A 12,500-nucleotide genomic window follows, 5' to 3' on the forward strand; every position below is an offset into this window, starting at 1 on the left:
GAGCCCACCATCCAGCATTTGCTATTATTTTGTGGAAAGAACAGAACCTTATTTTTATTGGCCAGTTGTGAGAGTTTGTATGCCAATAAACAGCTCTAAGGTGTATACACACAGACACAGACACAGACACAGACACACACACACACACACACACACACACACACACACACACACACACACACACACACACACACACACACACACACACACACACACACACACACACACACACACACACACAGAAACAAAATATGCATATATATATATATATATTAGGGCTGTCAAAGTTAACGCACTATTAACTAGTTAACATACAATCCTTTTAATGGCACAAATTATTTTAATGCGCGATTAACGCCACTGTGAAGTTTGACAGAATGGTTGAGAGACGCATGCATGTGAATGCAGGCAGTCAGTGAGCCCCGCCTCTCTCCCCCTCTCTCTCTCTCCCAGTGAGTCTACACAATTAGAAAACTTAGAAAAAATGTTATTTTGATCAACATGGCCTGTTATCTCTTGTAATGGTACCATTGGCCAACATCAATACAGTTATTTAGTTTGGGTCTGGAAGGCTAAATGTCATCAAATGGTGGTTCCGTGGCTCAAATGCAGAATAAATAATGGGCCTTGATATGAAAAATCTTGAAAACCACTGATTTAAGGTATATTTAAAACGTATACAAAATATGCGATTAATTTGCGATTAATCACAGTTAACTATGGACAATCATGCGATTAATCGAGTTAAATATGTTAATCGATTGACAGCCCTAATATATATATATATATACCGGTATATATATATATATATATATACGGACCTGGGATCGACCTAGCGTCGATGTACGTATACGGACTTGGGGAAAAAAACTTAAGTACTTTTTGATGCCAATACTTTTGTACTTTTACTCAAGTACACATTGAAATCCAGACGTTTACTAACGTAACAGAGCATTTCTATATTGCAGTATTTATACTTTTACTTAAGGTAGAATGTGAGTACTTTTTCGTCCACTGCTCACCAGTCCTGAGATGGTACGATCCACACAATGACCAGGAGGTGCATTGTGGGTATTGTAGTCATTGTAATTATGCAGTTATTATTTAGTCTCAAGCTCTGGTTAATCTACTTTTATTGATAAAAACCCACACAGACACACTTAAAACACAATGACCACCAGGATTAATTAATCTAGTGAATTTATCGCGAATTGCCAAAGTGAAAGTATGTACATTTCTTCTTTTTATAACCATGGCGATACAAGTGTGTGTGTGTGTGTGTGTGTGTGATACAGTACGTGTGCGTATGTATATGTTCTTTGTATTATCTCTATACGTTCCATCATGTCTCAGAGGACAGAATGGGGACACTAATGGTGCTAAAATCTGACACAATTAATCCCATTTCCATATTGCATTAATGTGTGGCTCAGTACAGAGGAACCCGTGCACGCACACACACACAATGTATAGCGGAAGCCTATTCACATGCATACAAAGTAGAGTTTCCTTGGTTGTGAGTATAACAGAATAGTGGAATAAAGATTGTGTGTGTGTGTGTGTGTGTGTGTGTGTGTGTGTGTGTGTGTGTCGGATCCGTCGGATACCCCGTGGGTACCCCGTGGGTACCCGAGTTTGACGGGTGGAAACGGCCGGGCAAATATACTTTTATAAATGAACAGGTGCGGGTACGGGCGGGACGCAATGAAACGCGGGTGGGTAACATTTTAAATCAGAGCGGACGCGCACTGCAGGACGTTATAAACAGCAGCTGAGCTGGATGCTTCTCAACATCTTGAGACAAGTTAAGTCCATCACGTATAATGTATAATGTCAACGTTCAACACAAGATGCAAGCTAACGCAGGTAATGTACTGTGTAACTCTGAACGTTTAACTAAAGTTATTCCAACGTACTAACGTAGGCTAATTTGTGATACAGAAACACCCCTGGATCAAGACGGTCATCAGGCTAATCCTTTTAAAAAATCCTTGTTGATATATTACACAATTTAGGTCGAAATCATGATATAACTTTATGTTGTGATAATAAGCCGGGAGCGTCCATATGTTCCCCAGGTTCTATGTTCCCCAGGTACTATGTTCCCTAATACCTCCGCAAAAAAGGTTCTATGTTCCCCAGGTACTATGTTCCCTAATACCTCCGCAAAAAAGGTTCTATGTTCCCCGCTTACCTCCGCAAAAAAAGGTTATATGTTCCCCACTCAACAAAAAAAGTTTCTATATGTTCCCCATTTAGCTATAAAGGTTCTAGGTTCCTTTCCTCAAAAAAAAGGTTCTATGTTCCCCGCTCACCCAAAAATGCAGGATTATTATTATTATTTTTTTCAAATTATTAATATCATCTCTAAACACACATACTGTAACAGAACATAATGGGGAGAAATTACTATCAGAAACCTGCCCTTTGGGCGACCTAAGGGCACCCTGGTGGGTCTGGTGAGTCCATTATTGTCTCCACCAGGCCAAAGGCATGTGGAGAGTGTATGTTTTGCGTATGTTTTGTATGTAGTCGTGTATGATTTGCGGATAGTGTTTGGCTTTCACACACAACGTGTTGAGTCATACAGTAGCTGTTGAAGCAGTGGTGGAAAAAGTACTGAAAAAAGTTTTACTTAAGTAAAAGTATCAATACTGCAATATACTATAGAACTACTCTGTTAGTAAAAGTCCTGAATTCTAAATGTACTTAGTAAAAGTACAAAAGTATCTGCATCAGAATGTAGGCTATACTTAAAGTACTAAAGTACTCAACCGGCCCCTAAGGTCTTCCACTGCTGGCCTGCTCGCTTTGCCTAAAAAAATGGCAACTAAAAAATATGGTGAGGCAGCTTTTTGCTTCTACGGCCCAACAGCCTGGAATAAACTTCCATTCGAGCTCAGACACTCTGTAGACATTTTTAAATCTCAACTCAAGACCCACCTCTTCACTCTTGCTTTTAGTTGAGTTTTAATATGCACGTTCCTACCCTGCCCTGACTGATTTGCTGCATGTGGTGTTTTTATTTGTTTTTATTTATTTAATGTTCTTATATTCAATTTTGTTCTTTGCCATTGTTCTATCATTTTAACTAATTGTGTTTTATTGTATTTTTTTTGTGTCCTGCCCTGTGAAGCACTACAAATAAAGTTTATTATTATTATTATTATTATATTATTATTATTATTATTATGCAGAATATGCCATTTCAAGTTAACATCTACTGTACAAGCTCACAATGCGTCGCATGGCGACGCTATAGTGTCAACCTCAATCAACAGGTACATTTTCCCTGGTTGGACGTAGCGTGTGGAGGAACACGTTCTTCCAACCAGCCCCTTACCCCTCCATCAGGCACCCCGGCTGGCCAGGGGGAGGCAGTATAGAGACCAGCCCCTTACCCCTCCATCAGGCGCCCCGGCTGGCCAGGGGGAGGCAGTATAGAGACCAGCCCCTTACCCCTCCATCAGGCACCCCGGCTGGCCAGGGGGAGGCAGTATAGAGACCAGCCCCTTACCCCTCCATCAGGCACCCCGGCTGGCCAGGGGGAGGCAGTATAGAGACCAGCCCCTTACCCCTCCATCAGGCACCCCGGCTGGCCAGGGGGAGGCAGTATAGAGACCAGCCCCTTACCCCTCCATAAGGCACCCCGGCTGGCCAGGGGGAGGCAGTATAGAGACCAGCCCCTTACCCCTCCATAAGGCACCCCGGCTGGCCAGGGGGAGGCAGTATAGAGACCAGCCCCTTACCCCTCCATAAGGCACCCCGGCTGGCCAGGGGGAGGCAGTATAGAGACCAGCCCCTTACCCCTCCATCAGGCACCCCGGCTGGCCAGGGGGAGGCAGTATAGAGACCAGCCCCTTACCCCTCCATCAGGCACCCCGGCTGGCCAGGGGGAGGCAGTATAGAGACCAGCCCCTTACCCCTCCATCAGGCACCCCGGCTGGCCAGGGGGAGGCAGTATAGAGACCAGCCCCTTACCCCTCCATCAGGCACCCCGGCTGGCCAGGGGGAGGCAGTATATAGAGACCAGCCCCTTACCCCTCCATCAGGCACCCCGGCTGGCCAGGGGGAGGCAGTATATAGAGACCAGGATAATGCATGTTTTTGTAAGCGTATACCTATACCCAACAGTACATTATTATTGACACTTACAGGGATTATTAGCTGACCAGCCTGTCAGAGCAGTGCCTTGCTCAAAGGCATTTCAACCACCCAACCCCCTCCCCATATCCCAATACATCCATCGTAGTTATTCTTTGGTCACAAGCTCGTTTTTTACTTACCCCCTCACTCAACCACTTTACATTTTTCACTCGCACCTAAATAAATATGACAAGAAATAAATCTATGAAACGATCTACAAGCTATATTTTTGTGTGACAGTAGTAAGACAAAGTGTAATTAATTTACAAAACCCCCCCCCCAACAACAGAAACAGTTTCAATATGAAGCTAAGATGTTTCTGCCCCGACAGTAACAACAGAAACAGTTTCAATATGAAGCTAAGATGTTTCTGCCCCGACAGTAACAACAGAAACAGTTTCAATATGAAGCTAAGATGTTTCTGCCCCGACAGTAACAACAGAAACAGTTTCAATATGAAGCTAAGATGTTTCTGCCCCGACAGTAACAAAGACAATGTGCTCCATGCCTGACCATCCATCCCCAACAGGAAGCTGTGTGTTCTTAGAGGATAATAGAAAAAAAAATATCCCACATCAGCCCTCACAGCACACACACACACACGTGCGTGCGTGCGTGCGTGCGAGCGAGTGACGCACGTATGCTGCACGCACGCACGCACGCACAGTAGCACATAATATGAACACATTTGTACTTGTGCGGGAGACACAGAGACAACTTATTTTGCGAAAACCAAGTACCGTCCGTCGCACACAAAAAAAAGGCACTCGACACACGAGTGTTAACATGTCTTACTGCTCAAACCAATTCCCGGGGTACTTGAGGGACAATTGCCCCCCTCCCCCCCCCCCCCCCCCCCCCACGAACCCCTCTTCTCGAGTGAGAAGAGAAGAGGAGAGCAATTTTCCGTGAAGAGGCAGGTAGGTGCCTGCGCTTATTAGTATGTGAAGTGAGTGGCATTTCTACATGAATTTGGTAACCTTGGTTTGCTACATTTTAATTAGAAAGTCCGTGAGAAGAAGAACATAATTGTGATACAGATAAATTCAGACGGCGGCGAATAGAGAGAAAGAGAGAGATGATCACCCCCCCCCCCCTCCTGCATGGTCACTTATTTATTAATTTATCCTGAAGGCCCCCCCCCCCCCTCCTGCATGTGTGATTTCTCTTCTCTTTTCTTTTTGTCAATCAATGTCGCCATCTACAGGCAGAGGTAGCACAAAATAAAAAATCTGTCATTCATAAGGAACAGCACTTCTTTTGTCGAACCTCTATTGTTTATCCCATTCTGACCTGAGATCAGATTCATACGAGGTTTCCGCCGGACACACACTGGTCTGATTAACCCATTCTGACCTGAGATCAGATTCTAAAAATGTCAGTCGTTCTTCGATTTTTTCAAAAATAGCAGACCTACAAGCTCGTATCAAGCCACTCGGTGGCGCGATATGAGCTTGTAGATCTGCTATTTTTCAATAGCTAAAGCATAACATGATGCCAACACCAAAATGGGTGCCCGTTCAGAATGGGTTATACACACAGAATATTTTCCTTTTGCAAAAATATGGAGCATTTGGATCTGACACAAACCGTATAGCCAAACCGTATAGCCAATAAGTAGGGCTGGGTTTTAAAATGACTTCAGCAGAGTAAAAGTACTTTAGCTACAGTTACTTTTGCTCTAGTTTCTCATCATCTAAATCTGGTAATTGGGAAAAGACGGATCATGACTGGAGACAGCCCAGGTAAACATTATAACTATCACCCGTTCCCACATCACAGTCATGATGGTGAGAACGGTCAAATTATCTACTATTTACTTATCCACAGTCCACAGTCAAATCCAAAAAAGGGAAGAAAATAAATAAATAGCGCGTGACTGTGCGTCTGTGCCTGGGACCAATATAGTGAGAACCGAAATTGAATTATTTGGATGGGTATACCCGATACCAAACCCAAACCCGGTACCCAGCAGCATATTGTTATTGGACTATACCCGGTACCAAACCCAAACCCGGTACCCAGCAGCATATTGTTATTGGACTATACCCGGTACCAAACCCAAACCCGGTACCCAGCAGCATATTGTTATTGGACTATACCCGGGGTACCAAACCCAAACCCGGTACCCAGCAGCATATTGTTATTGGACTATACCCGGTACCAAACCCAAACCCGGTACCCAGCAGCATATTGTTATACCCACCCCTAGACTTATAAGGGTCCATTCTTTTTACACTCTCTGAGGTAAATTATAACTTCAGGTTTTGTGTGTAAATAAATAAACAAATTGTAACTTGTCAAATGACCGATTTATTTGGCCAGTACACTTCACCTCGTTATCCTCATTGATTTAATGGCTGTGTTTCCCACATCCAAACCAATCCACCTCACACAGGACTTCGATGAGCATGTTTGTCCCATGCATTAGGGTGTGTGTGTGTGTGTGTTTAAATGTCTTATGTTTTATTCCAAGTAGCAGAAGATAGCAGATCTACAAGCTCACAATGCGATACTTTAAATGGTGGAAAGACAATTCTGCTAACTGCTTTTTTTCCCCCAGGAAGTCCAGGAAAAAAAAAACACTTATTTAAATTAATCACTTCATTGTTCACGCTCACTTCCAGTCTAGTTGGAGGTTCTCTCTCTCTCTCTCTCTCTCTCTCTCTCTCTCTCTCTCTCTCTCTCTCTCTCTCTCTCTCTCTCTCTCTGAAATCTATCTTGGCCGGCCGGCCGTGATTAAAACGTGTCTGTTTCTCCATGACATTGCTTTGACATCGTTTAATTGGGAGTGAGAGATAAAAAAAAATCAAAGAATTAAATAAATATAGCAGCTAGGTAAAGTGGCGTAACCGTAACATATAGCTCAAGGTGACAGCAGCATTATTTCTTCCAAAGGGAAGAGAAATGCACTGAGTGAGAACACACACACACACACACACACACACACACACACCCTCACACACACACACACACACACACACACACACACACACACACACACACACACACACAGGTCTATTCAAAAGGTGCACAGGGAGGTTTTTGCTCATTTAAAAAGAAATGCAAAAAAAATAAAAGAAAGAAAAAGTGTCCCAAGGGATTTCACTCAGATTCTTATTTTCAGTCGATTAAAGTTTTGCAATTTGCATTTTATATTTTGCAATCGCCGCGGTATAGATGTTGGGAGAGTGTCATCAACCGATTGATATTCATATTCACATACTGTACGATACTGTAAGAGTTTATCAGAAACCGGGTCGCTTTGTGATTGCGTGCGCAGCATTGTTGTGCACGTGTCCTATTATTATTATTATTTTTTTAATAATGATTTAAAAAAAGGACGTTTTGGAAAGCAACGTTATGTTATGTTACGTTATGTCCATCTGTGCAAAACATGCTGCTCGTGTCCCTCGACTCGATTCACAATATTATACAAACCGCATGAATAAATTGTTCTTACATTTTAAATGATAAAAGAAAAGCAAAAACAACAACATTCTAACAACAGACGGAGAAATAAAGCCCAGCACAAAAATGTAATGAATGTGTGTGTGATCATGTAAACAGTACTATGCATGGAAGACAAAGACGAGGCGAGTAAGGCACCGTTTCTCAACAAATAGGTCTGTGACTCTGAGAGTGGAAACTGGACCCTTATTTACAGTGCATATTGGGGTACCAAGATAGAAGTATATGTATAAATAATAATAGCGTCACATGTGGATCCGTGGAGTAATGCATTATCAAACTGAGGGTCCTCGAAATGAAAAAAGAAAGAGAATCGCAGAACTCGACTACTACTGGAACCAATCTACAATACGAGAATCCTCGGTGCTTCATTAACTCTGAGAGTGCACAGATGCAACTAAAATGACCCGTGAATGGGTCTCAGAGTTACACAACCCCCCCCCCCCCAACCCCCAAACAAACAATAGGATCCAGCCATTGTTATGGCCTTCAGGAGAGAGGAGGAGGAGGAGGAGGAGGAGGAGGCAATTACAGTAGAGATGACAGGGAGGTGGATGGATACAGTATGGGGTACGGGTGCATGGATGGCGACTCACTCACCACGTCCTGTCTGGTATCCCTCCCCGATGCGATGAGGACATAGTTCCAGGCTAAAGGCAGTAGCAACGCCAGCGGAATCATGTAGAGTTCAAAGTTCCAAACGACGACGACAAACAGCTAGAGAGACGGAGCGAGAGAGAGAGAGAGAGAGAGAGAGAGAGAGTGAGAGGAAAAGAGAAAGAAAAAAAGAGTGAAAATCTGCGAACAAAAGAAACCAGACAACAGAAAGGAAACAGTCCCGGTATAAATCCCTGAACGTATACATTCTCTGTATAAATCCCTGAACGTATACATTCTCGGTATATACGGCCTCATATTGACCCGGGGGAGGGTTTTTTTTCTTTTACTCGATGAGAGAAGAGGAACGTTATACGTCGTCGACCACATATGTGTGCGACCTGAAGACGGCGCACGTTCTCACACATTCATATGCAGAGTCACAAGCACCGCGAGACAAAGCGTAATGAACCGAGCAGCACCACCCCGACCCGAAGCTGTGTGGAAACCATACAGGGGGCCTCCTATCCGTGATCCCCAAGTTCAACATCCCCCTGCTCGTATATACGGACCCCCTCGAGGGAAGGGGGGATCCCTGGACTGGGCCTTCGAGAAGGAAAGGTGCATGGAGAGTGGGGATGAAGATTTTGAAGCCAGTGATGCTTCGTCACCGACTCCTTCCACGCTCCCCCCCCCCCCCCCCTCCCGACCCACGTGCCCTGACCTCCCAAAGTCCCACACCCCGAGTCCCTAACCCTGTCACTCCAAACGCCAATACCTTCCATCACGCTCCCAAAGCCTGGCTTGACCCATCCCTATCGTCCTCTGCTCCCATCTGCCAACACGCTAACCCCTACACCTCCCCTCTCATCAGCCAAACAAGGCTGAAAATTAACCCCGTTCTCTGCATCTTGACAGGCCCCTCTTTAGCCCCTTTAGTACCGTAGCCGTCCACAAAGATATTTTTTTGTGGGAAAATGAAATTGCAAATGATGGACTCGCTCAGTCTCCTTTTGTAGCGCGTCAATGCGTCGTACAATTGGAGAGAAAAAGGTTTAGCTTAAGAGGGAAGATAATACCCGTCAGCCACGTCAAACCACACAGCCTTTAAAAAAAAAAAAGGTAAGTGAAATGTTCTCGTATTTATTTTACTGTGGTTACCTTTCTGGGTTAAGGACGTCAGTGTTCTGTACCTTACAAATGTGTTGATGTGTAAGCACAGTACAAGGAAGAATGTTTGCTTTCGCCATCTTTGTTGAAGAAGAGTCTTGTTAGGCATAGTTTTACTGAGGTTATGTTTAGGACTAAGGTTAGGGTTAGGCATAGTTTTACTGAGGTTACGTTTAGGAATACCTTCTTAAAAGAATATTCATGATGGACAAAAACCTCTCCAGGAATTAAAAACAAAATGCTGAGCATGCCAGTCATGTTTTAAGCACTCAATCTTTTCCTGGCGAAACATATCGTATTCATCAAAATTCCAAGGACACACAATTCATTACTTCAAATCTAAGCAAAAAATATAATAGAAATGAATAAAATAAATGGCTAAATAAAACAATCAAGGCTGTGATGGACACAGGCTGGTTAAGTTTTGGGAAATTAATTACTCCCTCGTTGTTGGAGGAGAATTTCCACTGGAAGAAGAAGGGGTCACGGTTTTGATGGTGCAACTCTCACGGAAATGGAAAATAACATAACATAAGACTGCAGATGAGTTATTGCTCTGTCCGAGAACCGCAGTCCCTCAATAACAATTATGATTCATTTTTGTTTGGTTGGACAGCATCAGCAGGAAAAGAGGTACAATTTCCTAACAAACACATTTTTTTTAGAGTCAGTGCTACTTTGTGTTTGTTTGCGCGCGCGTGTGTGTGCATGTGCGTGTGTGAACGTACGTACATGCGAGTGTGCAGAGACACACGGAGAGCGAAACAAAGAAGTCAAGCGATACTGGATCTTACCAGCGTCGTATCCAGTCTAAGGTCAATATGAGTACAGAGCAGGTTTACAGAGCGTGTCCGAAGGTATTTTGTTATCGTCGTAATGCCAGTGCAATGCCATAGACACACACACACACACACACACACACACACACACACACACACACACGTGCTCTCTCTCTCTCTCTGTGGCGTTATAAACTGGTCTCAGTTGGCACACAGACACGCACGCAAAAATGCGCGCACGCATGCACATACACGCACGCGCACAGGGAACCACATATACTGTACCAGATTTGTGTTGTTTGCGAAATCTCAAGGTTTTTCAAAAATAGCAGATCTACAAGTTCACAAGCTTGTAGATCGGCTATCTTCAAAATATATCCATATCCAATGTATACAGTATAATAGGTTTAAAATGCTCATGTCAGCCTCTGCCTACAGCCTCTGTAGACATTTTTAAAGCTCAGCTCAAGACCCACTTCTACAACATTGCCTTTAATTGATCTTGTATTTTTAATTTTTCATGTCCTCACTGTACTGCATTACTGCTTGTTTTTTAATGTCGTTGCCTTGCTTTTCTTTTATTCTCCATTGTTCTGTAAAGCACTTTGAGCTGCATTTCATGTCATGAAAGGTGCTATACAAATAAAGTTTTATTATTATTATTATTATGTGGTCTATAATGGCTTCTTTTGGGCTTTGCTTTCCTTATAGGCCTGGTTGCTTACTCTTACACACGCTGTACTGTAGATTTAGTCGACTAAAATCTTATGACATTTAGTCGACTAAAACTAGACTAACACTAAAACATTCCAGGTGACAAAAATGTGACTATTCACGAGACTATGACTGAAACTAAAATGAAAAAGGTTCTGCCAAAAACAACACTGACTATGTATCTCTCACAAAATCTGGACAACACTGGAAGCTAGCCTTCCGGCATCCCACATCATAAGAGCTAGAAAGGGGCAACTGACAGCCGCTGACACAAACCAAACGCACCCAAACCAAACAAAGATGTTGGGTTATGCCGCTGACACAAACCAAACGCACCAAAACCAAACAAAGATGTTGGGTTTTTTTTAAACACAACAACAGCAGAAACAGCAACGTCCGGAGCATTGTGTGCACAGTTTGCTCACGGCGAGGTATGTTCTTCGGACGAGGCCGTGGCGACCCTGCCAACACCAATAAAAACGTAATGAAGAAGAACTCGTCTTTCTGAGACACAAACGAGTACACACACACACACACACACACACACACACACACACACACACACACAATTACTCCATGAAGCTGCATTTACAGTATACGTTGCATTCACAGTATCTCATTGTTATTATCCCCGAGCTGGTCTCAAGAACAAATGTTAATGCCACACGACATCATACATGTGTTGTCTCGAGTTATACAGGCGAGATACAAGTGCACGTCGCACACACACACACACACACACTACACTACAGTATTTCCTCTTGTGTACAGTACAGGTACATAAGAGTAAAACGTATCTATGCAGCGGCATAGATACGTTTTACGTAACATTCACAACAACAGAAAAACACAGCAAGCACAGCAAACAAAGGGATAGAATAAAGAGTGCAAGAAAGAGCAATGAAAGAGTAAACAATAAAAATGGTAACATGTGTGCATGTTTTCCCTGTTGTAGCAAAGTTATAGGTGAACTTTTGGTGAACAGCTTCACATTATAGGTTATGCTCCATATAATATATGGAACTAAATTCTTTTGTATATTATACAAAACAAATTAGTTTAAGAAGGTGCAATTGAGGCTACAGTATGTTCAATATATACAGCAAATTTAGTTTAGAAAGGTGCAATTTGAGCATGTGTTACTGTGTAACTCACTTTTCTGTTAATTCACACATTACAGTACGTCGATCATGCAGCATTCTCACTAAGAACCCGCACGTATTGAGTTAGGATTTGTAAACATGACACTGCAATCCAGCAACAAAGACGCAAAAACCTATAGTATAGTGCAGCCTCACTGATCTGGGATCAGATCTTTTTTATATAGTGCGCTCATTAGAAGGATACGCCCCGTGAGAGAGTCGCGTCATCTCATTTTCAAGGGGGTCCTTGATTTTGAGGCTATAAATAACTACATAAACACATCAAAATGTTCTTTCTCCAACACTCATGGGTGTGTGTGTGTGTGTGTGTGCGTGCACACACTAACACACACACACACAGACACACACACACACACACACACACACACACACACACGCACCCGATCATATAAATAACACAGTATAAACATATTTGGTTTGTGCTTCTCCCATTTCTCACAGTGTCTAAGGAGACATTTAT

The 12,500-nt window shown here is 43.0% G+C and overlaps 1 protein-coding gene across 1 annotated transcript in view; it reads right to left on the reverse strand.

The window, feature by feature from the left end:
* Positions 1-8,145: 8,145 nt before the first annotated feature.
* The window catches only part of LOC310871902 (multiple C2 and transmembrane domain-containing protein 1-like), a gene marked incomplete at both ends in the record, with an annotated part of 201,006 nt that continues 196,651 nt past the window's right edge, over positions 8,146-12,500 (reverse strand). Inside the window, 1 exon segment of the mRNA XM_083783539.1 lies at positions 8,146-8,334. Within this exon segment, the coding sequence (XP_083639665.1) occupies positions 8,146-8,334 (189 nt within the window).

This window comes from Protomyctophum parallelum (assembly GCF_964188405.1).
Source record: "Protomyctophum parallelum genome assembly, chromosome: 15".
In the NCBI taxonomy this organism is placed as follows: Eukaryota; Metazoa; Chordata; class Actinopteri; order Myctophiformes; family Myctophidae; genus Protomyctophum; species Protomyctophum parallelum.